The 27,950-nt window shown below is 36.9% G+C and overlaps 1 protein-coding gene across 50 annotated transcripts in view; it reads left to right on the forward strand.

Annotated features, from left to right (window-relative positions):
* The window catches only part of Phf20l1 (PHD finger protein 20-like 1), a 65,885-nt gene that overhangs the window by 28,623 nt on the left and 9,312 nt on the right, over window positions 1–27,950 (forward strand). For 33 of the 50 annotated variants that reach the window (NM_001271439.1, XM_087557336.1, XM_087557340.1 and 30 more), the window contains 10 exon segments: window positions 166–248; window positions 3,631–3,880; window positions 5,869–6,057; window positions 6,290–6,499; window positions 13,993–14,049; window positions 15,231–15,338; window positions 20,179–20,343; window positions 22,664–22,845; window positions 23,760–23,859; window positions 25,590–25,785. In NM_001271439.1, the coding sequence (NP_001258368.1) occupies window positions 166–248; window positions 3,631–3,880; window positions 5,869–6,057; window positions 6,290–6,499; window positions 13,993–14,049; window positions 15,231–15,338; window positions 20,179–20,343; window positions 22,664–22,845; window positions 23,760–23,859; window positions 25,590–25,785 (1,540 nt within the window). 50 annotated transcript variants of the gene reach the window in all.

Here is a 27,950-nt window from a genome sequence, read left to right on the forward strand (position 1 = left end):
TAACATTAAAAAGAAAGGAAAATCTCAACTATGTGAACAACTCTCAAATTTAATAAATTTGCATTTATTAAAAGTTAGCATTTGAAAATACTCCCTGTAGAACTTTATTATGATTGAATCAGTATTTTTTTCTAACAAGACATTCTTGTAAAAATTTTTTTCAAGGCTTGTTGGCATCCAAGGCAGTTGGGGTGGATGGTGCTGAAAAAAAAGAAGACTGCAGTGCAACAGCTCCAGTCCTGGAGCAGGTATGAAATGGTAGCATTTGATTGTTTCAAGGTCCCACTGGAAGGTCCCTCACGGAGCTGTAGTACCACGTGATTGCAGTTGCCCTCTGATCAGATATGGGGATAGAGCACTGACTCATTGATGAGACACTTTTAACTCTGCCTTCTCCCGAGTATGCACATAAGCTATGGACTGTATTAGCTTATGTTCTCCATAGACTGACATGAAAGCCATTGTCTCCTCAATTACAAGGCCTGGAGACAGGCATCCCAGGGTATGAGCTTCCAGCTGGACGCCTTTAGCTTTCACAAAGACCCTTACACAAATACTTTCCATTTGTGGATTTAAACAGGGTTTTTTGACATCCAATTAAGCTTCTTTTATAAGAAGTTCCTTTTATATTGTAACAGTTGGTGTTCTTAGACTGTGTTTTATGAATTGATCAATGAGCCATACATTTTTGCTAGGATGTATATTTTAATAACTACAATAAAAAAAGATAATTAAAAACATTAAGGGTCTGTCTTAAACCACCTAATAGAGAAATTTAAAACTGCAGGTTGCAGTTGTTAGAACTGGCCTTGGCTACCTTCAAGTTCCCTCAGTACCTGTACATAATGAGCTGTGCATGCCTTTCCATCCTCTAAGGGCTTAACTGCTTAGGCACTGTGTGAATACAGTAATAGCCATAACTGGATTTCTTTGGTTCTCCTGTTTTAAAATCTGAGCCTTAATGTAGTTTCAATATATCCTTTTTGTATTATCTTAGTTTCTTTAGTAGTAGCCTATTAAGACTTTAAAATGAGTACCTTTTGCTCTTTATATGTGTTTTAAAGGATAGCCCAAATTTAATTGATATTGTATTGAGTTTTTCAGTGTTTATTTAGGCCTGATTTGAAAGCAGTACATTGTTTTGGTACCTCCATTAATGTTGTGTTAAATGAATGGTCTTTTAAATTGAGATCAGTATGTCAATGACTCATACCTTCCGATTTTCTGTGAGCATCAAACGGTTAAGTCTTTGCCGTTATTGTCAGTATATCAACCAAATTTTAAATAACTTTTTTACTGTGTATGACTATATTCAGTGTCCCAGATATAACAATATTTTGTACTCCTTCAACTGTTAATATACTCGGAATGCGATAAATCAGGGACGGGTAATAAAATATTTCTGGAAAATTCATTACAATGTCAATCTTTCATTACACATAATCTGTGAGGTAAATGTGATTGTGAAAAGTACTTACTATATGTGGGAAGTTAGTTTAGAATTCAGTAACAAGTTCAGTGAAACAGTTTTAAAAAGAAAGGAAAATAGAGCAACTCGGTTATTTGTACTTGCATAATTCAAAACTTTTCAAAGTCCTTGCCAGTTTTGTAACAGAGACCAATAATCATTAACTGAACCTCTGTAAATGTTCTAGAGTTTAAGGAGCATCATGCTGTTCCCTCTTTTATTTTGTCATTCAGGTTGACTTCAATGTGAAAATGTTTTGTAACCAAACTCTTAATTTTTATGGTATTTGTTAGCCTTGCTTTTAAGCTGAAAAGCCAAGTTATAAAGCTCTTAACTATTTTAGTTGGTATCAGCAAGAGACCTAAAATGAGAAAGTTTGATTGTTGGTAACTTCTGTTGTCCTAAGGAGTTACAATGCCAGTTATGACAGACTGATAACAGGCCTACAGCCACAATTTGATGTACTAATGAATTTATATTTCTGATAGATTCAAACTGTAGTCTTGAACCCCATTATCAGATTATTAGTTATAGATTACTTAATTGTATTAGGGAATGTCATGTTATATTTACTTTCAGATAAAACTTGCATTTGATGCATAATAATTCACTAAGGTTAAGTATGTTAATTTGTCCTTGTTTAGAAGTTAAGCACCTTATCAAGTTATTAATTTAAGCTTTACAATCTTGTTTTATAACTTTGTAACTCAAGAGTAATGGATGCTGTAGTGATGTCTCTCACATATGCAAAGATGAACAATAAAATTGTTTATTTACAAGTAATGGCTCTAATTACTTTCCTGGCAACATCTTTTATAATAAGCTTAGGAATACTTTCTAGTCTTTGAGTTCTTTTGCAAATGATAGTTCTACTTGCACACATGTATAGTGAAAAATTAAAGAGTAGAAAATGAAAGTTGAATGAATGGGACACTTGTCACACAGCCTTTTATGTTAGATGTCTAGTATGCCCTCTATAGAACATTCAGTGAAGCCATATTTAGTATTAAATATATAATTCCCACCACCAAAGTCTGAGTACTTTTTATTTTAATGGGAATAGAATTATCTATTTGGTCCCCAGACAATGATCTATCATATTCTAGAAAACTGAAGATTGTAAATTTGACGAACATCCCTCTTCCCCAAATATGTAGAAACTAAATGATTTCTTGGGGACAGGCATGTTATTTATAAGACTAACAACTTTAATCTTTATAGTGGCTTGCCATAATATCAGTTTTTCAAAGTCTGTATTTCATTCATGTTTTGCTGTTAGATACTAGCAAGAAAACCACAATAGTCATGCTAGTGCGACAGAAACGTGGATCCAATGTGGCTGCTTTCTGTTTTTAACAGTAGATACATCATACATATGTTTACATGTGCAGGGAATTGTGCTGCCACATGATTAAATGTTCTTTATGAAAGAACTGACAAGGCTCAATTTTTTTCAAAAGTATCAGTTGGCAGGAATAAGGTAAAAACTCTTACTTAAGACTGCGACGTATTTTGTTTTTAAATCCAATGTTTTAACTTACATTTTATCTCTTTTCTGTTGTTGTAGTTGTTGCTTGTTCTGTATTGTTTTTAGTCTTTTAACTCTCTACTGCTGGTGGCTCTGATTTCATGATGCATTTTGCTTATGAAACTCTAGCTTTCGGCACTAAAACGAGTTAAAGATACTGTTTTGTTAATTTGGTCATTGTTTTCCTGTTGAGATTGTTCTTTAAAGGGAAACTGTCTGCTGAGACAGCCACACACTTGATGCCTTCTAAAATGTGTTCTTCAGTACTCTAAAACATGCAATACTTTTGTTCATTTACCTAGATGTTGTAATACCATTGACAATTACAGTTTCAGAAGAAAGAAGTTTCAAATTAACACTGAAATGTTTGTCCAATAGGATGTTTAACATTAGAAGAATTTCATGGGCATTGAAAACATGGACTTATAGTTGACAGTATCCCTTTAAAGACAGCCTATTCAACTTTTAGTTAATAATTTGTGGGGTTCTTTTTGGTTTTTCATTTGTAATAGAAATGTTATATGTTGCTTAACAATGTTTTTGGATACTAAAGTTGCTTAACAATCAAAAATAGAATACAAGAGAAAAATGAAGAAACCAAAATAAAAATATCAATTTTTTATTATTTATTCAGGCGATTTCACCTAAACCTCAAAGTCAGAAAAAAAATGAAGCTGTCATTAGCAGTTCTGCCAACACTCAGAAACCTGCACTGTTATCCTCAACTTTGTCTTCAGGGAAGGCTCGCAGCAAGAAATGCAAACATGAATCTGGAGAGTCTTCTGGGTGTATAAAAGCCCCTAAGTCACCACTTGCCCCAGAATTAATACAAGCCAAGGATTTGACGCTTGTATCTCAGCTTTCTTCAGTGATAAATAAAACTAGTGAGCACAGACTTTACAAATAGTTACTTATCCTGTAAGATAGAGTCAAAATAGTTTTGTTGTAGTTATCTTGTTTTTTTTTATGAAGTTGTTTTTTAAAAACTCAAAAGTTAAGTGGATATGACAGAGAAAGCTTAAAATTATTTCAAGAGTAGGTCATGGACATTTCTTAACTGCTTTACTGTTCCAAGTCTGTACTGCTCCTTAAGAAGTCCTGCCATCAAATGACACAGATCCCACTGTAGTTTCACTCTCCTCAATAAGATAAGGCCTGATTCATTGCAAAAAAACAAACAAACAAAATCCCTCTGGAAACAAAAGAACTATAAAAAGACCCTTAGTCCATGTTTTCATGTGACACCTTATTCTTCCTGTGACCAGGTAGCTAGTCCCTCTGAGTGCACTTTATTTATTCTTGTTAATAAGGTAGCCTTGAATCCAGTCTCACCTCCTTATTGAAAGGAGAATGTCTCCTTGTTATAACATTTGACTGCTGTAGTACTAATCTTTCAAGTGTTAGTCTTTTGAAAAAAATCTTTTTTTCTACCCGGATTTGGCTAAGTGGAAAAAGGTTATGTTCATATAGCCAAGATTAGTATATGAAGCATTTATTAGAAAAGTCACTAGTTAGATGACACTTGAATTTTTCTCCTTTACTCAGCAAACAAATCAGTGCTGTGATCAGAAAATAAGGATGACACATTTCCTTGTAATGTATTCTGTATTTCCTTTCAAAATAATGATATTGGCATTTGGAAGGCTTCATCAAACATACCTGCTTTTCACTTACTTCTCACATTTATCACTAAAGAACATACCTTAAATTTTGATCAGTCTTTATTTCTTTTAATAATTAGGCAGAAAACAAAGGGAATCGAAATTTTTTTCTCTGAAACTTCATTATGAAAGAATGTCAGTAGTAGTCAATAGATTATCACAAAATACCAAGAAGCATTTTATTTTGAAGTTGTTTTATTTATTGATATAACTACAGCATCATAAAAGTTAGAATTATCCTTTGGTTTTTCCGGTTATTTCATGGCTTTTTGTTTTGTTTTGTTTTTCATTATTTTTCATTGTCAATTATTCTTAAATACTTAAAACATCAGCTTCTTTAAAGTACTACTTTTTTATAGTAATATATCATCTTGTGCATTCCTGCCTACTATATAATTCACCAGCTTCATAGTCCAAAAAGAACTCTTAAGCATTAAAGAATTGTCGAAACATTTGTATTAGCATCACTAAAAGACAAATGTTACAATTAGTTGTTCAAACAAATGAAAGTATTTAAGGGCAAGAATAGCGGCATACTAAATAATAACTAATTTAGCCCTAATAAGCATATTGGTTTGTTTGTGTTCAATTTTTTGAATGAATCAGGCCCCAGATTTATATTTGAAAAGTCCATGTGTGAGTGTGAGGATGGGATAGGTTACTTATCGTAGCTCACCGGGAAAGGGAAGGGAAGGAAAGCAGCAGCTGTATAATGTGTATACAAGCTCTGTGCCCTGCCCTCCCTTTAGAGTGTCAGTGTTTGCTATGCAGCAAGACTCTCTCCTGACCTCCTCCTTTCCCTTCTCCTCCACCTTCCTCCCCTACTTTTTGCTTTTAAAGGACTACTTTCTTAGAGGCAAAATGGCAGTTGACACAAGAATCCACAATTAGAGAGCTAACTCCAGTTTCACACTTGGGGAGAGCTACTGGAAATTAAAGTTCCATGCTGCTGTCTTTGAGTTCTAGTGGTTTTAGATTTTAGATGTTTTGATTAGCTCTTTTTGTGACAAGGGAATACTTTTCTTTCTTTTTTTTTTTTTTTTTTTTTTTTTGCCTTTGAATGCCTCTGGAACATGCCATTTCTTGTGGTTATCTAATAGCAGCATCAGAGACCAGAATATGGCTCATTTTTTTTCTTGCTTATCTCCTTAAAAATTATAAGATGATCCTGGTATGTATCTGCTTCGTGAACATTGAAGATCTTTTTCTAGGTTCTCCACAGCCTGTGAATCCCCCTAGACCTTGCAAGCATAGTGAGAGAAGAAGAAGATCTCAGCGCTTAGCCACCTTACCCATGCCTGATGATTCTCTAGAAAAGCTTTCTTCTTCCTCTTCAGCAACTGATGGGAAAGTATTCTCCATCAGTTCTCAGAATCAGCAAGAGTCTTCAGTACCAGAAGGTAATGTATATTGATTTCCTATAGAACCAAATAACTAACATCAATTTTTCAAATATTAAGTTCTCTTTAATGTCTCTTGGCTTACAAGCACTTTGTATATGCTACAGATAACCTATCTGGTGCCTTCTTTTTGTCAGGCACTGTATAAACACCAGTGATCTGCATTGATATGAACTGAACCAGTTTCTCTGTGTTAATATTATGGTTTTCTTTTCTTTTTAATTTTATGTAGTGCCTGCTATTGCATATGTGCCGCTCCAGAAGCTGGGACCCTGTCTCCCTCTTGATTTAAGTTGTGGTTCAGAAGTCACAGGAAGTCAAGCCCCAGATTCCTCTTACCCTGGTGGTGAATGTCCCAGGGAAGAAAAGGAGGAGACACCATTGTTTGCAAATCCCACCTCCAAAGTAGTGAGTGATGTAAAAGGAGCTGCAGCAGCTACAGGTAAGGGTGCTCTTGGTTAAGTCTTGCATAGACATTTTGATATTTAACTTCCCTCAAATTCATATAAAACCCCTCATGTAAGAACTTTTAGGTACCTTTTGTGTTTGGATGGAATTTCTTTGTTTTAAAAATTTGTTGTGTGATCATTGTGAGCATTCCCTAGACATATTTCTTGTCATTTTTTTCTTCATTCTTTTTTCTCCCTCTTTCTTTCGCTTTTTAAGAAAAATTTATTTGTTTATTTTATATCCCAATATGAGCCCCCCTCTACTACTGGTACTCCCTTACACAAATCCTCCCCCACTCCTCCCTCCCCTTCTCCTCTGAAAAGGGTGAGCCCTCCTCCTCCTCAGTGTACACACACACACACACACACACAGACACACACATACACACACACACATCAAGTTATGTGATTAAAGATATGCACCCTCATGCCTGGGTTCTTTTGTTTGCTTTTTTAATGTGTGTGTAAAATGTTGTATTGCTGCATCTGGAGCTAGCAAATTCTAGCTACCCAGCTTGGTCAACCTAGCAAGTTTTAGGCCAATTAGAGCTATGTAGCAAGACCCTGTCTCAAAACAGGAAATAAATTATATGAAATATATACTTGTCTTTGCTACTAGAAATTATTAGAGTTAAATACAATTCCAGAAATTCTTATTCTTGAAGCAAGAAGATACTGTATAATATTATAATTTCATAAAAATACATGTACGTAGTATATTTTAATTATCTTCTTTCTAGTAAATTGCTAATTGGAATTGGCTAGTGAGAGATTTAAGTCAAGTTAGATTAGGAGACAAATGTAAAGTAGCCAAATGCATTAACAATAATTATGTTTAACAACATCTTCCCCAAAGAAAGTGGCATTGGCTTCTTGGATGAAACCAAAATATAGCGTACTGTGTTCTGTCTGTGGTACCCACTGAAACAATGACAGCAATAGCTTAACTTGTGCCTTTAACTTGTTCTTTCTTTCAAAGTAGCAGTGTCAGCATTTGTACATGTAATGACCAATACTTTTATTTTACCTGTAAAGATTTAAATAGGTTTATATATAATAGTTCTTTCTTATTTAGAAATAAAAAATGCCCTCAACTGAAGACCTGTGGGTTTTGAGAGATTGCTTTTTATTTCTCAGATCTGATCCATTGTGTTTGGATATTCATCTAAACCTGATCTTAGAGTAATTCAGTTTATCTTTTTTGCACAAGATTCCTGAATTATCATTGACCTTTTCAGGAAGTTTTCCTGGTAAAGGTCTCACTTTTTAACAGCCTGGAAATCCTTACTGCACTGGATATATGAGAATGATCTTGATGTCATATTAACATAATACCTATTGGGAAAATGATTTTTCAATGTGTACATGAAGATATTTATATGTTTCTGAAAAGTACATGTTTGAATTGATTATAATAAGGCTGAAATACAGACTAGTATGTCTTAAATAATGTTATGCAGGGCTGAAGAAATGGCTTATTTGATTCCCAGCAACCACATGGCAGTTCACAACCATCTGTAACCCTACTCCCAGGGGATGCAGTGCCCTCTTCTGACTTCTTATGGGTGTAATACATATATGCAGGCAAATCACACACACACAGACACACACACACACACAGAGTCTCTCTTTCTCTCTCTCTCCCTCCCTCCCTCCCTCCCTCTCGTATTGTATATTCTAAACATCAAAGCAGTATTTGTATACTAAAATCCTTTGATTTATCTTCTAAATCAGGGTGTTACCTTGGTTCTGTTTTGTTTTTGTTTTTGGCTGTTTTTTTTTTCCCCTTTAAATTCCTCGCAGATTTATAACTATGGCTATGGAGGTAATTCTTGGTTTTGTTTATGATGTTGAATTATACAAGGGGAAAGAGAAGGCACAACCATTGTCAGCTTAACATTAAGAGCACAGTGCTCAGCAATTTTTGAATGTTTTTGGTTTTGCTTTTAAGGAGAAAAGATACATTTTGGCTTAGAGTTCTGGGGATGCAGTCTACCATCACAGGAAAGTCAGAATGGAAGTAGCAAGTCAGCAAACAGATGAATGGCTGTTCCTGTTCTAGTCTGCCCATTTCTCCTTCTTCTTGAATCCAGGACCAAGCCCATGGTGCTGCCCACGACTAGGCTAGGACTTCCTACCTCAGTTAGTGCAGTCTAGATAATTGCTTTAAAGAAGAAAATGCATGTTTCAAAGTTAGCTACTGAAAACTGGTGTAACATAATCATGTAGAGTACACACACAGTATTTGAATGGGATAAAGTAAGTTTTTGATTCATTTCTATGACTTGTGAATTTTCCTTTTTAAGGAAAGTGGTGTAATTCATGTTCTGTTCTTTTATTTAAAACTGTATCCATTTGTTACACATTTATTGGACTTCTATGTGGTCTGCATGCTTTTTTCTCTTAGTGTATTTCTTTTGTTGCAGTAGTTCTGTTTTGTTTCCTTGAAAAAGAAGCTCACTATGTCCATAACCCACAGAGTATGGAATATGAGTAATGTACATCAGGCTGGCTTGGAAGTCTTGGCTTTCTTTTTTAGAGTACTGAGGTTGTAGACATGTACCATCATATCTGGCTTTCTTACTATTGTTACCTAACTGTTCTTCCCTATTTTGAAGTTACTTTGTGAAGTTCTCTCTGTTTCCTATGTTGATGTGTATGTTTTGTTTTTGTTTTTGTTCTTCCTTTTATACCAGTGCAAATGAGTATGAGTATACATGCATTTGGTCGGTATTTATACTGATTATCAAAATAAATTTCATCTCTATTTTAATATTTCTTTGCAAAGCATTATTTATAAGGACTATGTTAGCAGCATTTTAAACTTGGAACTCTAGACAGTGTAGACTGATGAAAATCTTAACTGGGAAGTAGTTTAGCAAACTTAGGACTCTTACCAGGTTTAAAGTTTGCTTTTAATTGTGTTTCCAATAGAGATTATAAGCTTGCACTAATTGATCTACATTCTTCTACTAGCATGATGCCAACATGATTGACTCTAGGGTTTGGCATACTGTAGCTGCCCAGTTTAGCCAAAAATAAAAATAATAGGAAAAGAAGAGAAATGGTACATTTCTAAAAGTTAAAAAAAAAAAGGACACATTTATTTTTGGAGTTATTATGAGAATGTTCTTTCAAACAGCCAGTGTATTAAAGGAAGAGATACCACTTACAAAATCTTACTTCTCTTACTCTCTGGGAGGCAGAGTAGATGGAGTTTCTTAAAAAGAATCCTTTTAAAAAGAAACCTTTCCTGACCTGGACCTGAGAGTGTCTGTGTCCTGGCTTACGTTCTGCCATTAAGGTGATGTGCTTAGAATGCTACTATACTGAGCAAGCTCACCAGCTAGAAGGAAATCAGGCTAGTAGCAAAACTAGACGTATAAATGAGAGTTAATTACTGTAAAATGTAAAATCCTTAAGAGGTATAAAGTAGGACAAGGAGAGATGGCCCAGTGTGTAGTGATGCTTCCTACATCTGGGAACCTGAGTTTTAGGCCCCTGTTCCACATGGTTGAAGGAGAGAACTGATTCCATCCAGTAAGTTGTCCTCGGACTTCCATAAGTACACTATGGCATGCAAACACCCATACACACTAGATAGATAGATAGATAGATAGATAGATAGATAGATAGATAGATAGATGCCTCAGGGAGAGGAGGAAGTATGTTTTTAACTAAGATAGGAACTTGCCCTCTGCTCTCACTTCTTATCAGCAAAGTCTAAATGAACTACTTCCTTCACACAGTTTTTTCTTCCATTTTTATTAAATTGAGTATTTCTTATTTACATTTCAAATGTTATTCCCTTTCCCGGTTTCTAGGCCATCAGCCCCCTAAGCCCTCCCCCTCCCCTTTGATACTGGTGTTCCCCTCCCCATCCATCCCCCATTTCTGCCCCTTCTCAACAATCCTGTACACTGGAGGTTTAGTCTTGGCAGGACCAAGGGCTTCCCCTTCCACTGGTGCTCTTACTAGGCTACTCATTGCTACCTATGAGGTTGGAGCCCAGGGTCAGTCCATGTATAGTCTTTGGGTAGTGGTTTAGTCTATGGAAGCTCTGGTTGGTTGGTATTGTTGTTCTTATGGGAATCTCAAGCCCCTTCAGCTCTTTCAGTCCTTTTTCTGATTCTTCCAACGGGATCCCATTCTCAATTCAGTGGTTTGCTGCTGGCATTCGCCTCTGTATTTGACATATTGTGGCTGTGTCTCTCAGGAGAGATCTACATCTGGTTCCTGTCAGCCTGCACTTCTTAGCTTCATCCATCTTATCTAGTTTTGGTGGCCGTATATATGGGCCACATTTGGGGCAGGCTCTGAATGGCTGTTCCTTCAGTTTCTGTTCTAAACTTTGTCTCCCTATCCCTTCCTATGGGTAATTTTGTTCCCCTTTTAAAGAACGAGTGAAGCATCCACATTTTGGTCATCCTTCTTGAGTTTCATATGGTCTGTGCATCTAGGGTACTTCAAGCATTTGGGCTAATATCCACTTATCAATGAGTGCGTACCATGTGTGTTTTTCTGTGATTGGGTTACCTCACTCTGGATGATATTTTCTAGTTCCATCCATTTTTTATAATGAGAATTTATAGTCGGTAATGTCTGTGGTCATTAGCTTTCACTTACAATTTTCAAATAGTTTTAAAATAATAACTGTTCTTAGTAGCCTCCATTAAGATAAAATTGGAATTAGTATATTTTATGAATATAATTCTCTATATTTTTAGTTAGTCCTTTGTTGGAAGGCTTATCATAATATATTTCTATTGTATTTTTATGCAAGTCAGTATGAAAATAGCAAGTAATATTTGTTTTATTGTAGAATATTTTAGTTAATGAAGGTATAGTTATTGAATTGATAAGCATATGAGCACTTTATCTTTATAATATCAGAATATACATTAGTGGGACATTCAATTGTTGGTAAATTTAGCTTAGTTTTCAGTGAAATTAGATGTAAGATCTTGAAATTTTGAAGCAACTTTTAAGAAAATGTAGAAATAATAAACAGGAGAATGTATTTATCACTGTTAACAAAGTAGGACTTAGGACTCTGGTAGATCCTTTGTAATGAGTCCAGGAGTTCTTTGTCTGCTTAGAAATATGGCATGCGTTATTACCAAGGAAGCCAGAGATAGGCTTTGGGCTACTCTAAATGAGAACAGCAGGAGGTCTATCTTGCTCTGACTATGGCCATCTTTTAGATGGCATTCATTTCTATCCTATATTTGAGAATCCTATATTTACTGTTTATAGTCCTTTAAAGTTACTTCTTTATTTAGGTTACAGAACTATTCAAAACAAAGCTATGTGTTTTCTGTAATCTACTTAACCCCCCCAACACACACACACACACACACACACACACACACACACACACACACACACACGAACGAGCTGAACTTTCTCTGGGTAGCACGCTGGAGAACTTACTCAGTGCTCTTTATCCTGGAGTTGTGGGTAGAAGAATGATCAGGATTCTACTTTTCGTAATTGGAGTCAGGTTAGCCTGTTGCTTTTGTTCTTTATTGTAGTGGCTCTAAGAATTTATTTGAAGAATAAACTCTTGAGAAAATTTAAAAATCACTATTCTTTATACTAATATCCTAATCTCTAGGAAATTGTAGCCCATGGTAAAATATTAACAGTCATACCTTTTAAACCCAATTGTATTCTTTGGTTGAACTTTAATAAAAGGTCTGTTTTGATTTTCTATTTGTATGTACTTCTAAGAGTTCATCAGTGTTACAGATCTATATGTTCATTTTGATGTGTTTAGCTGTATAAAATATTGGCAATCTCTTGTCGGGTTCCCAGTTTTGCTTTGAAAGTTGACCATCTGTGAAGTCTTGGGCAGGAAGCCAGTGCACTCTGGAGCTTGCTCTCCTAGAACCACTTTGAATGGATGTTTGTTCTGCTGTGCCATACCTGGTCTGCAGTACAGGCCTGCTGCCGTTATTATCTGTGCTTCACCTCCCTCAACTCTCTGAACATAGCCTATTTGATGGGGTTTTTTTGACACCCTTCTTTTACTTTAAGCAGTCCAAAGTCCTGGGTGTCTTTTATCTGGAGATTGAGCTCTCCAGATTAGGAGAATAAGAGACACAGACATTGTTAACTTCTCTCTTGCATGCTGTACTGCCATAAGGCCTATCAGCACTTTCCCTTGTTGGATTTGTGAATGCTTTCTTAGTTTAAAAAAAAATCACATTATATTTGCAGTTTCCATGGTCTAGTAGTCAGCACTAGGAGGAATAAATGTGTTCAGTTGTCTTGATAAGTGGGAAATATTGCTGTGTTTATCTTTGCTGTGAGGTATTTCATTCTTTCTGTCACAATCAATGTGGTTATCAACATTCTTATTAATATGAAACTTTATATAGCCTTGTTACTCCTTAAATTGAGGGATATTCTTTATACTTTTATGCTTAAACTAAATAAAGTATTTGAATAGAGTATAAAATATTTAACATGGTTGGTATAAATTAATTTTTCACTAGATTAACCTGAGCTACAAACAAAACATTGATAAATGTTAAGCAGAATTGTGAAGGTTTGTTAAGAGAATATGTTGTTTTAGTTACAGTTAGTGAAGTACAATATTCACAAATGTAATTTGGGCTAGTAGGTAATATGTCATTAATATGGTATATTTTATTATATGTGTACCTTTGCATTTCACATTTATGTAGTCCAAAAATGATTAGCAAAATAGTCCTCTTTGGGTTCTTTTTGTTACCTAGCGATAAGGGATTTATGCAATGATGTACGATTCACAGAATTCAATATGTATAACTTTTAGGAAATAAGAGGTCAAATATCAGCTTATATATGTTATTAAAATAACAGTTATATGTTATTGAAAACTAGGATACTTTACCATGAATTTGAATATTTCATTTGGATATTCTGAAGAGTAGTTGTGACCAGGTTGTTACAGATGCAGCACTGGTATATAGGCCAGCCATTAAAAAGCTGTCAATACCTGCTGAGTTGCTTAAGGTTGTGGTGCTGCATCAGCTTTCATCAATGACGAAGGACCTTTACCTTACTTCGCTTTCTAGTTAGAGCCCCATTTATGCTATTTCTGAAATGGTGTAGCCTCAAAATACCTACCCCCAAATACAAAGTAAAATACCACACTTACCAGGCACTGACCTAAGCATTTACATACTCTGTCTGATACAGTCTTATAAGAACAGCGATAGGTATTCTTACTCTTATTGACAATAAGGAAGCAAAAGTACTGAGGCATTAAACCATATACTTAAGTCAGGCAAGTACTGAATCGTGGAGGCTAAGATCCCACCCAGGTGGTATGAAAAGCACCAATATTTTTTAATATATTTTTATTAGTAGTTCAGGTAATAAAATTGTGCAAGGGTAGGATTCCTATTTAGAGTTTTGGAAACAATTGTAATTTTTAAAACTGTACCATATTTTTATTGTTCTGCCTAAACTTACATCTTATTCCCCTAACCCACAGGAATATTGAAAACAGAAAAAAAAGTGAAATTGGAAGAAAAAACCTCCACTGCATTTGGTATGGACAGAAAGTAATCTTTAAGCAAAAGACTAGAAAGCTTGACAGAGAGGACAGCATCTGTGTCTTCCCTTCCCTGCTAGGGCTTCTTAAGGTGCCTGAGGTCATCTGCTTCTGTGCTTAGCAGTTAGCTTCATATGCACCTGCTCTCCAGTGCATTGTTTGTACTTAAGTGTATTCATTCTATGGGGATTCTCTGGGTTTCTCTGAGTTCTTTGCTTCTGGACGTCTTGGGTTAAAATTATGAAAAACTCTTTAAAAATAAGCTTCTGTCTAATATGTTTGAGACTTGGAGTAATGGGTGATACATTAAAATAGTCATTCTTTTCATAACATTATTCTTCAGTATGCCTTATTAAAAGGATACTGACTTTTTCATTGTCTTTTCTACCTAATGTTGAGTTAAAAACTAAAGTCATGAAATAATGGGTAACAATAAGAAGTACTATTTAGGTTTGCTAACTGGAGTCACTGAAAATTGGTTACATATAATTGGAAAACTGTGGGTTAACCCATTCTGAGCTGGGAAAATAGCTTGTAGAATATCTGTTCAGTTTTAATTTGCGATACAATGTGCTAATATACTGTTAAAACATGTATTTATCTTCTTTAAAGTACATATGATTAAAGAAAAGAATGCTTTTTGGAAATAATAGAATGAAATAAATCTTTTTCTTGTTATTTTCATTCATGTATGCACAGGGGAGGTATTTAAATATGGAGGGAGTTATGTATAGATTAATTTGATTAATTTTGTTTTCTTTGCTGAAGAAAAAAATGCCATCCAACTTCTTTAAATTTTCTAAAACATTAATAAATTATATATAGAAATGCTGATTCTCCATAGTGAGGTCTTTTTAAATTATGGAATTTAACTTCTTGGCACATAGTAGGAATTTTAGTCTATTACGCATTTAAAGATTTTAACTACTGTCTGTGTTAACTTTAAGGTGTCAGGAATTGGGATTTTTCAACACTGCTAATGAAGATCCCCTCTTATAGTCCAATAAGCTAAGCAAGAGTTCCAGACTCATGACACGAACAGTTTAATTGAATCCGTCCACTCTGGGCAGGTGACTGGAATCACTGATGAAAACATAAATGCTGCTTTGAGGGTAACCACAAAGGAGCAACTAAGAATCACTCACAATTATTGAAGGATTTGCTTCTATTTATTTTAGGTAAAAGGAAAGAAAAGGATAAGGAGAGAAAAGAGAAGCGAGACAAAGATCACTACAAACCAAAGCAGAAGAAAAAGAAGAAGAAGAAGAAAAAATCTAAACAGCACGGTGAGTTTGCTAAGGTCTGTTTTCTAGTATTTTGAGACTGTTCAATTCTCCTTTTTCCCACTAAGTAGAGATATGATAAGATCAGCATGCAGTCCCCAGCTCCAAAAAAACCAAAGCCAAAACAAAAACAAAAAAACCCGAACAATAGTAACTGAGTGTTTTGTGTTGGCAATATACTTTATGTTGTTGTTGTAAAAATATAAAAAATAAAAAGCTGTCTTTTATCCCTCTGTATGTCTGGCACTGCAGTGCCCCAAGATATCTGGTAGATATCTTGCCAGAAGCACACATCCCAATTCCGCAGTGACCCAGTATCTCTAGCTGCCATACACTTTCTTACACTTAAATTGCTACATGAAAGAACACACAACACAATAACCTTTGGTCCAATTGATAAGATAATTGCCCACCTAAACATACAAAGCCTTATACACATCCATGCCTGAAGACCATTCATAACAACCTGTAAATACACAGGGTGGAATCTTCATGTTGGCCTCCATGTTCTCTCTGCCCCAGCTTCCCTCTCTGTCCCTCCTGTCTCTTCCTCCTTTCTGTTCCTGTCTCCTCCCCTTCCCTCAAACTTTTCTCCCGCCCATCCTTCCTTCTCATCCAATGACAGACCTCATTCTATCCTGTACCAGCCCTCACCTGTATTTTACAAAGGAAATGGGGAGAAGGTTCTGAGGAAGTCACCTGAGTCCTGAGTATGTGACTAGGCGGCCCTCCTTGGGGGAGTGGAGTTAGAATCAAAATACAGATAACTCCAGGGCAAACCACAACATTATGTCATACCTATTTTTATATTCACTAAACCCTTAATAAAGCTGATTTTAACACACAAATTTAGGAGGCAGTATCATGGTGAGTTATCAGAGTAGACAAATTATTTAGATTCTAGCTCTCTCTGCAAATCTAATTTTCATATTCTCTAAGTCTAAAGCTGTCAAGAGTAAATTTGATGATTCAGAGATGTAAAGTGGGGTTGATAAGCTTAAAACCAGGGAATCTGAATATTGTAAGCATTCTTGTGTCCACCTTGTTTCTCACTTCGATTGGATACTGCTCTGGTCCTTTCATGTACAACACTGTAGAATACAAAACTGAGATAACCTCAGCTTAGGAAAAAATGAATCCATGTAAATAAATACCTCTAATCAGGGCCTCTGAATGCTGAATACTGCTCTCTGAGTTCGAAATGAGTATCAACCTGCTAACACAACTGCTAGATGTGTGAACTGCCACAGTGCCCTGGGCAGTGGCAACAACTGGTTATGTATGCCTCAGATGCCTTGTTGGTGCACTAATATGCTCCACCACTCAATACCAGGTAGAAAACCCAGGAGATTGGAGAAAGGTGACAACTAGGGCAAAACTAGGAGCAGGCAGGAGTTGTGAGCAGGAAGAAGAGGTACCTGGAAGGAGGAAGGGTATTCAGGATTAGCAGAGGAAAATCTGCCCTTACATCAGATATCAGTTTAGTAACTTTTAATTAAGAGCCATATTTAAAATAGCATCTTAAATTAATAGTGACTATCTCCCCTGAGATAAAAATATGCACCCCCCTCCCTCCCCCTTTCCCCTTTCTCTTATACGTATTTATGTATACATTAAAATGTGTGCAGAGGTCAGAGGGCAACTTGCAGGATTAAGATTCCTAAAGATTCTTCCTAAAGATTGCTTCAGATTTTACTCTTGCCCTGAGTAATTTCCCTTGTCTCTATTGGTATACTGGAATGTCCAGTTTACTTGTTTGTATAAATGCCATTAGGAAAGTAGTCATTTATTTAAGTGGTTCTTTATAACTGCCTCATGCAGTAGTAGGTAAAAATAGGCTTGGATTATCAGAACTCTTTTTCCAGATAGAAAACTGGCATTGTCTTCACTTGTGGATGGTAAGTTGATCTTTTGGAATTTGTGAGTGACATTTTATCAGGTTTTACTTTGTTCCTTTCTGAAGGTCTCTTCCATGTGCCTGTTACCATGAGACCCAAGCCCCCTGAAATCAAAAGAAACTAGAGCTGGAAATGTAGAAAACCCAACACTTCAAATGGACACAGTTTTCTTCAGGGAGCTTGCATTCAAGCATTGGTGTATCTAATATAAGTGATAGGACACACATCAATGTCTACCTGGAAGGCCTGATATTTCTGTCGGTGTGTTATGAAATCTGTCCCAAAGCTGGAAGGATCAGGGAAGTAGTAATGATACCCTCACTTAACCCTTGCAACGTAACAGACTTTTTTCCTAATAGCCAGAGGGGATTAAAGTGGGAATGTAGGTGAGATAGCAAGTGCCAAGTCATTGTATTTGCTAATCTAGAATAGACCAATTAGGTTTCAGCTATGTTCACTTTCTGAACATAGCTGTGATATCTTTCACTACTATATAATTGGCCTATTTCATTTCTTTTTGCTCAGAGAGAAGGCACTATAGGTTACAGGTTTCATTTCCTGGGTATAACATTTACAGCTGAATAACCTTTGGCAGATCATTTATATTTTATGTCTCAGTCTTCTCTAGAATGGTTACTGTAGTTTCTGTTGTACCTGAGCAGCATCAAGATTACCTAAGGTTATCATTATACAGTGCTAGACAAGGTATCTAGTGTAATATCACCATTTCCATGCTTGCCTAGGTGATAATATATTAGGCAGATATGAAGCCGCGTTATGTAGCAGTTGCTCCATCACCTGGCAGCCACAGGATGGCTTGGCAGTGTTCCCACTTCATATATACTAGGATGGTGGACAGAAACCTGGGCTTTCCCAGACATTCCAGTTTCTACAAACTTCAAATTCTAGTCCTTTTACAGGCTATTGTTTAAGAGTGAGGTTCCTGAAATCAGTCTACCAGTATATCTGGGTATCAATATTGTTTTTGCTGATAACATTGGGCTGTTTTTAAACTTTGTACTTAATGTGTTTTGCTTGATTCCTTGGTTCATAAAACAGCATTAGGGGCCAAACGCTATTCCCTGTAGTTTTGAGAGTATTAAGAGTTGCACACAGAACATAATTAAACTGTCTTCTTGGCAGTCTTTAATTGGTTCTAGGTTAGCTGTACTCCAGTTTGTATGGTGATCATTGTGTAAGCTCTGATAGACACCTACTAAATACTAGTCATTTACAAAACAACTTCAAATTCTGGTTCAGATTCGGTCAGGAATCCAAAATAGTTCTTTAAGCTATGATTTCTTTCTGGAGGCTTCAGCAAATAATCCATAGTCGATGCTTCCTTTTCTGGCATCAGAGGCTGCCATGAGACTTGTCTCCAGTCTTCTCATTTTGAATGGACCATTAGCCAGCCAATTCTTGCCTGGATTGATTACTTTTTCTTTTTCATTTGAAGTAGGTCACTAGGATTCCACCAGGCCCACAGAGATAGTCTGTAGCACATTTCCTACTTTACAGCCAGCCTATTAGTTTAATTTAACCTGCAATGTGAATTCCCCTTCACCATGACACTTAAACATTTACAGGAACAAGGGACTGGGTCGCGAGCATACATGAAGGACTGAACTTAGTACCAAACATACTGTCATGACTGTGGTCCTATAAACATCCTCTCCCACCTGTTGTATACTCTCTGATCTACCTTGGTGGCTTCCTTTAACTCATGCTCAGTTAAAACAATAGACACAGGAGGTGAAAAATTGCTTTCACATGTATGCACTTCCCTGAACATGTCCATCTTCTCTTTTGTCCCTGCTAAAATGAAAGGAATGTTCTTCCCTATTGAAATCCTGAAATTTTTCAGCACTAGACTCTATCTCTTTAGTAGCAGACAGATGGTGTCTAGGTAGGTAAAACAAAATCCCTTTTCTAACTACCTTTTTCTTCTCTTATGTCTTCTCCTAGCCTTATCACAGAATCATTTTCAGCACTTGATCCATCAAATAGGAAAACCATCCTGATGCCTTCCACCACTGCTCTCAGCTTCCAGTCTATGTTACTGCATGTTTCCTCTCAACTATCACCTTCCTAGTCAAAGTCACCTACATGTGTGTTTATACCACAGCTATGACCTGTGACCCATCCTCTCCTCATCTGTCCTCTACTTAATGCTCTGTCCTATTACTGGAACGAACTTGCAGAAATGAAGTGGACCCGTGCCTCTTCTTGTTTTCCTTTAAACCTTGTGAATAGCTGTTTGGTTATGATAGAATAAAGCCTAAAAAGTAAACAACGAAGTGGAAACTCCCTTCCACCTTGTTTTATCTGCTCTCAGGGCAGCCTGCCCTACCTATTTCTCACACTGTGCCCCAGCAGTCATGAACTTGCCACGTGTGTTCTCTGCTTTTGGCTCCAGAGCTTACCTCCCACCTATCCTCTTCTCCCTCTATTCCCAGATCCCCCCCTTCCTTACTTGTGCCCCTGGCTGAGAACAGCATGCCTTTGACATACCAGTTTATTTCCTTCAGAAGTTTGTCTTATGTGTACATGTGTAAGACGAATTGATTAAATTATCACTATAGTTATGCTAGAGAGAAGTCGGCAAGAATAGGAGAACCTCTTACCTAATTGAATTAAATAGGCTAATTTTTACTCTTTTCTGTCTTGCTCAGACGTAACTGTGAATATGATGGAGAACAATGAAGAAATGACCCTTTACCATTTCTTCATTATAAGAGTGTATTGGTATCAGTTAGATCCTGTCAATCCTATGTGTCTACACTGTGTGGGGTTGCTGATTTTGCTTGTTCTTGTCATTTATCAGCTGGCTGGTCACAGATGACAGATGAAGTGGTTTGGAATAGTTTTGTGTGTCTTCATGAGTTGTGGTGACTCTTGGTTTCTTGAGACTTTAGTAATGTGCCTTTCTGTTTCTTATGTTTCAGACTATTCGGACTACGAAGACAGTTCCCTTGACTTTTTGGAAAGGTGTTCTTCTCCACTAACTAGATCTTCTGGGAGTTCTCTGGCTCCACGAAGCACATTTACGGAGAAAACTACAACCTATCAGTACCCAAGGGCAATTCTGTCTGTTGATCTTAGTGGTGAAAGTATGTGCGACTGTGTAATAGTTAAAATAAGATCTGAGATTCCTCAGTATGAAGCTGAGAATAAGTATATGTCTTAGGTCGCTGTTCAAGGAGGCCACATACTTGACACTAATTACATAAGCTAATAGGAAAATCCCAACATTAATTTAAGCACACATTTTTCACTACCAACTAATAATACTTTATTATTATCCACATCTTATAGGCCAATAGGCAAACTCCCTTTAAAGTTAAAACAGTAAAAGTCTGTCTTAAAGATAGTCCCCTTCTACCAAGTGTGTGTCTCAGTCTTCAAATTATTATTTGAATTCCTGTCACGTATACATCTGTAGCCAAAGTTTTGGGCCCATATTCAGCGATTTAAACATAATGAAGAATTGGGCACCCTTACATCAATACAGACAAGGGGTCTGCTGAAAAGAGCTTTGGGTGCTGCAGCATGTCATATTCTTGTGTAAGTTTAGTGCTGCCAGTGGGGGTTGTTGACCATTGTTTCTTCCTTCTAGTACTGTACAACATAGGAAAATCCCTCTTTGCTTTAGACACTGCTATCAATGACTTGAAAATAGAATTCCAACACACTATGGTATAGAGTCAGGAAATGTGGAAGGAAGGAGGAGTCTTGGTCTTTGGCAAAGTCTAGGATTCTTTTCAGTAGGCTCACTTTCTACCTACCTTTCTGAGTACACTGGATTCTGTAGGTGCCAGGTTATATTTTCTTTGTCCTGTTACTACCTAATTTTCTCTAGGTATAACTTGTGTGCTAAGGGCAAAGAAAATTGTTTCTCTGCCCTTTGGCTAAGACCAAGTATAGGGACAAAGAAAATTTTCTTCACTTTACTGTTAAAAATATGTAACACGTGATTTTTGATATCTTAATTCTCAAAAGTTTGACCAGCAGGTATAGTTTTGTGGTTTGTTTTGTTTTGTTTTGTTTTGTTTTTCCTATTTGGTCCAGTGATTTGTAATCCTTGCTTTGGTGCCTTTAAAATATTAGTCTTGAAACCAACCACAGAGCAAAGAGATGGATAACATTTATGGGCACATTCTGTCAAGATAGAGCAGTAGCTTAGTGGCTCTGAGAAACTTACATTTTGGCTATCTCTAGAGCCATCAGGACCTGCAGATGGCTTTTGTTTGAGGCTACTATAGGCAAGGAATGGAGCTGGAGTGATAACACCTGAGAGAGAGAGGATACTCACAGGCCTTCACCCTATTGCTCTTTGTCTACTGTCCCGTGGTTGGAAAATGAAAGAGGCAGAGGTTCTCAAACATAAGCATACATCACAGCCACCTAGAGAACTTGGTAAACATATTCTTAGGGCCTTGCCTTCCGAGTTTGTACTGACAGATTTCCAGGTGATGCCGTGATCTGGAAGCTCTCTTTTAAGAACACTGGTCTAGGAAGTAGCAGTGACAGCTGAGGAGTAGCAGTTTAAAGGAAGCAGATACTATAATGGTGCTCAGAGTCATTACCCCATGGCTTCCCTGTGTTAGTATAAGAGGGACATTGATTTGTGTGTCTTACACAACGTCCAACCCAGTGATCCAATTGTTTGCCTGACAAATTGAGCCAAACTTATGTTTTATACTTGTGAGTCAGTTATTTAAACAAAAATTTCTGGTTGATTTACTAAACTATGTATGCCAGTACCATGAAACCTGATATTTGGACCATGTATGTTTATACTAATTGCATGCTGCTTCCTTTTAGTTTAAACTTGTTCTTACATTATTATTGCCATTCATTTATTATCTTGCTGTGTAGCCCAGGTCAACCTCAAACAATTGATCATCCATCATTAGCCACCAAGTGTTGGGGTTAGAGTTATGAACTGAACTGATTGCCTTTATCACTACCTGGTTGCACAATTCAACCATGTTATATGTTGTGTGTAAATGCCTAGTGTAATGCATGGTATATGTAGTGAAATGGTGGTTGATTAAAAGGGTATTACTATATAGTACAAATAATAAAACTCATTCTTTCACAACCAAAAGGACTAATATTTGTGAACATTCATTTAAATGTTTGCAAACTGTATAGAAGCTAGTAAGTTTTATTGTCAGCCTTAGTCCTGACCCATTTGGAGAAGGGGTAGATGGGGGGGGGGGGGTGGCTACTCAGTATTACTTTCAGCGGTGTATGTGAACTACAAAAAAATTTAAATGTTATTGTTCGTTTTTATTTTGTTTTGTTGTAGAGACAGGCACTCAGTTTGCATGTGTTTGCTCTGCTGAAGTGCTTATACTTACTTCTTAAGGCCTCTTTCTGATTAAATGACATAGTTGAAATGATATGCCTTTTTATGTGTTCCAGACTTGTCAGATGTGGAATTCCTGGATGACTCTTCCACAGAGAGCCTGCTTCTGAGTGGGGATGAGTACAACCAAGACTTTGATTCAACTAATTTTGAGGAGTCTCAGGATGAAGATGATGCTCTTAATGAGATTGTACGGTGTATCTGTGAACTGGATGAAGAGAATGGCTTCATGATCCAGGTACTTGTTCAGCCTCTGCCCTGCAGTTCTGGATCACTGTGGGTGTTGAACAGGTGGACCAGAGAGCTTTGCCTTTTCATTAGCCGTCCTTTAAAAGATAGTGTCTAGCACATTGCCATGCTTTCAATACTAGCAGTACTGGTTAGGAAATCTCTGCATTGAATCAAGTAGACACTTGGCTTGTAAGTATCACTGTTCACTTTAGGTTATCTACTAACAGAATGAGGCGTTCATACTGAAATGCCTAAAGGCCCTGAAGGTGGGTCTTCCTTCACAGAGGAGAGTTGGTCACAGCATGGATTTTACTGACACTTAATAATTAGCAATATGTATTTACCCTTTGGGGAGTGGAAATCGAACCCAAATGTCCAGAATTCCCAAAAGAAGAAAGAGAACTTTGTTGCAATGGTTAGTAACCTCTGCTTATAAGAAGGGTATCTCCAAGAAATCAAGAAGCATGGCTTGCAGTTGTGCTGATATGTAGAAAAATTAGGAGATATTGGTTACAAGATTGAAAAAGTAATCACCTCTTTTCTTTGTCAGTGGTTCTCAAATAAAGGTACTGTGAATTTAGAGCTTTACCACATGACTATTTATCTAAGTGTCCTTGCACAGACATTTTATAGATTTGCCTCAGTAAATGTTTTTTACAATTTATTAAAGCATACTTTAATGGATGTGATATAAAGAAGTTCTTGAAATAGTTGAGTATTTCAATGATAAAATTCATCTTAAATATGACTTTTTTCTTGTGGCACATAGGACTTGAATTGGCAGGCAGGATAGAAGGCCAGCTAGTTAAAAGGTGACGATGTGAGTCCTTGCCTTGCCTCTCCTGGTCTGAGGGTGCCATTTCTGTCCTGGTCTGCGGGTGCCGATTCTGCCAGCACTATGGTCTCTTCTGTTCTCTGCAGTGTGAAGAGTGCCTATGCTGGCAGCACAGTGTGTGCATGGGGCTTCTGGAGGACAGCATTCCGGAGCAGTACATCTGCTACATCTGTCGGGACCCTCCGGGTGAGGCCCTCCGCCCCGTGTGGGTTGTGTGACGCGGACTCCAGTGTATGGCCACTGTGTAGAGCACCTGCACTTCTTGGTTAGCTAGACTCCTCTACCATAACGTGGGTTGAAGATACTTTTTGCCTGTTACAGCATGACTTTCATAGTAATTACCTGCACAAGCACATTCGTGTAGACATACTGACATACTGACTACCTTACCAAAAGGGAGATCATGGCTGTCTCCTGAACTAAGCTTTTGCCTACTCCTGTGTATTGATTTCTAGCTAGGATTTGAATAGACCAATATTCATTGCCTGCTAAACATCTAATTAGTTTTGAAAAGTTTACCCAATTTATTGCAGATTAAGTGGGATTCCACAGCCTTACTTTTATCTTTTATTTCCCTGATGATGTAGCTAGATGTGGGAAGTCATGTGTTTGTGCCTGAAGAGGTACTACTGAGTGGTATGCTGAGCTTTTTTGACTCCCAATCCATTGTACTCATTTTGTCATACCTACTTCTATGCTAAGTAACACATTCTGTATGTTGAATATATTTTCAGCTATCAAAGCAGAGAATAACTACTTATTAGGCAGATGAACTGGTACAATGCTCACTGAAAGGATAAATGAAAAAAGTTTAAGAAGTAAGAGAGGGGGCTGGTGAGATCAATTAGCAAGTTAACAACACTGGCTACTCTTCCAGAGGTCCTTAGTTCAGTCCCAGCAACCACATGGTAGCTCATGACCATCTGTAAAGGGTCCTGATGCCATCTTCTGGCATCTAAGTGTACATGCAAACAGAGCACTCATACATTTAAAGATAAATAAATACAAATTAATTAATTATAAACAAGAGAGGGATAGGGAAACGGTTTAGTCCATAAAGCAGGTGGACCAGTGTTGTAATCTCTAGTATCATGTAAAGAGCTGGGCATGCCTATAATCCCAGCAGTGTAGAAGTAGAAACAAGGTATCCCTGGTCTTTGCTGACCCATCAGTCTAGCCAAATCAGTGAGTTCCAGATTCCATAAAAGATCCTGTCTCAAAAGATGAAGTAAAAAGTGGTAAAGAAATATAATGTCTGGCCTCATATGTGTAAACAAAGAGCCAAGAGAATTATTCAGAGTTATGTGAATATGAATGCTTTTTTATTGTTTCTGCTTATAGACATTTGCTATTTATTGTATGTTTCAGTTCTCATTCTATTGCATTTATTGGATACCTTCTATGTATAAAAACTGTGGAAAGATCTGATTGCAATTATTCATCCACCTTATAGTTAAACAGACACAGGAGCATCTAACTGTAAGAGAATCCAGTATGTATTAGCATAAAGCTCTAGGATATTGTAGGATTTTGTGAGATCATTGTCATGAAGGCAGGATCCCTACTATAGTTTGTTTTATCTGGATATGAGCAAAAAAATGAAAGCAAGCCGTGTGGTTTCTGCCAGCCATCTTAGAGGAAAGGTGGCTGGTAGATAACAATTGAAAATAGTGTATCAGGGTTTCCTTGGCAGGAGTTACCTGCCACTGATCCTCAGTGACATTCCTTTTCTTCATGTTCAAAGCAGAAGTGTTGAGAGGCTCTTGTCATCATACCCTTCCTCAGAATACTATCTACTGCAGTTTTGAGTCTAATCTTACTGGCAGAGCTTGTCTTAATTCACTGAGGAGCATTACTGGGAAGGAGGATCTGTATAAGTAGAATCCTTTATTACTTCATGTCAACTTCATCTGCAGGTCAGAGATGGAATGCAAAATATCGTTATGATAAGGAATGGTTGAATAACGGAAGAATGTATGGGTTATCTTTTGTAAAAGAAAATTATTCTCATCTCAATGCCAAAAAAATAGTTTCCACACACCATCTTCTTGCTGATGTCTATGGTATAACTGAAGTACTGCATGGATTGCAGCTCAAGATTGGAATACTAAAGTAAGTGAACTGAACCATACATTGCCTTGCACATTTTAAAAAAATATTTTTAATGTATATCAGTATTTTGAGTGTGTTTTTGTATGTGTACCACATGGGCATGGTGCCTACAGGGGCAAGAAGAGGGTTAATTCTCTGTGGAGTTAATCACAGTTAGAAACTACCACCGTGTCTGTGTTGAAACTGAATCCAGATGTTCTGCAAGAGCAGCAAGTGCTCTTAACCAGTGAGCCCTCTACAGTCCCATTCTTACAAATTTGAATGCAAATCTAAGAAATAAAAGCATAACATCAGTTAACCACAAATGTAAAAATGCAGGTAAGCTTTTAAAATTATTTTATTTAGGGAGAAGTTTAAAAATAAAACTGCCTTTCTCCACAGATTATATGATTGTTTATCAGGTAGTCTTTTGGAGGTCCACAGTAGCACTTCAGAAGACAGATTTAAAAAAAAAATCTACAGTAAGAAAAATGTTGGACAGTGGTAGCACACACCTTTAATCTCAGCACTTGGGAGGCAGAGGCAGGTGGATCTCTGAATTAGAAACCAACCTGATGTACACAGTGAATTCTAGGACAGCCAAATTCTGTCTCAGGGTGAGGGTAGTAAGAAATGAATAATCTGTTGGATGGTGACAAGCTCTGTCTACCTGGTTCACATCCTATTATTTCAAAAAAATTTAGAGCTGATGTTTTGTGCACAGAGCTGATATGGTGAATCTATTTTCAATCTCTGACAATAGTGTGAGACGAATTTGTTCTGGGAGGATGTGTTCTTTAACTACCGTAAGATGGACTCAGAAAACATGAGGAGGCAGCAGATTTGGGATCACCTTTGCTGCTGTGCATCCTAACATTTTATCCTCTCAGACAGTTCTTCATTAAGGAAAGCCTAGATCCTTCTAAGTAACACATCTGGATAGTTTTGAGTCCTTGCGCTCATTTTCTTCTAATGTCAGACCATAGTTGTTTAAAGAATAAAGGCAAGAGTCTTTTATTTTATATAATGTGAATGTCTGGCTCATTCTTCCCAATATTTGTCCCATCTGCATTCTGAGGCCTCACATCCTTTCCTGTGAGTACTGAGTTTGGTGTGTCTTTAATTTGCTCTTCTGTTTATTCTCTTGTCTTAGCCAGATAGCTTTATTCGTGGGAAAAGTTTCTGTACCTTTTCATTTCTGTGGCTCCATTCTTCTTTTGCTTCATTCTTCACACTTAATAGCAGTGTTTATATTAATGAAGCAGAACATAGCTTCTTTCATGCTGTAATAACTTCTTCTGCCCCTGACCAAAGGTGTTGAATAACAGGAATTTTATTGACATAACCTCCTCCTTAGTATGTTGACCAACCATTCCAGCTATATCAAAGCATAATTTATATATATATATATATATATATATATATATATATATATATATATATATATATGAGATTTCTTGGACATCCAGTTTTTTTAGTTTCCCCAGAAGATGCCTTTCTATCATTGCCTGATGGCTAGATTTGAACCTGCTTTTCTTGGTACACTGCATGTGTACTAAAACGATCATTATTTCTAGGTAGACTTTAAATCTTAAAGTCTTCCTGAATTGAGATTCAGCTGTGTGCCACCAGGCTCAGCTATAGGCTAGGTTTTTAGAGGGTTATGCTACCTGTACTCAAATGGCATGGCAGGATTCATTCCACGAGACTGTGGAGCCAAAGAACTAGGTTTCTTTCTAGTATGCCTTCTACTATTGAGAATCTTAATATTTACTATTGACTATTTTCAAGATAATAAACTGCTAGAATTTTAAAATACAAAAGGTTATAAGTTAACAAATTATAAATAGGTATTACTAAAAGAAACCTAATCTGAATCTCATTTGGAAATTAATTTGCAGCCATCATTGAGCCTGTAGGACAATGGTTTTCAACCTTTGGGTTGTAGCCCTTAGGAGGTCTAACCAACCTTTCACGAAAGACCACCAGAAAATTCCATTTTATCCTCTCAGACAGTTCTTCATTAAGGAAAGACCACAGATATTCACATTATAATTCATAACAGTAGCAAAGTTAGTTATGAAGTAGTTTATGGTTTGGGTCAGCACACATGAAGAGCTGTATTGAAGGGTCACAGCATTAGCAAAGTTGGGAAACACTACCTAGGAGGAGTCATACTTCTGAGT

The sequence above is a fragment of the Rattus norvegicus genome, chromosome 7 (genome assembly GCF_021556685.1).
Source record: "Rattus norvegicus strain SHRSP/BbbUtx chromosome 7, alternate assembly SHRSP_T2T, whole genome shotgun sequence".
Classification (NCBI taxonomy): Eukaryota; Metazoa; Chordata; class Mammalia; order Rodentia; family Muridae; genus Rattus; species Rattus norvegicus.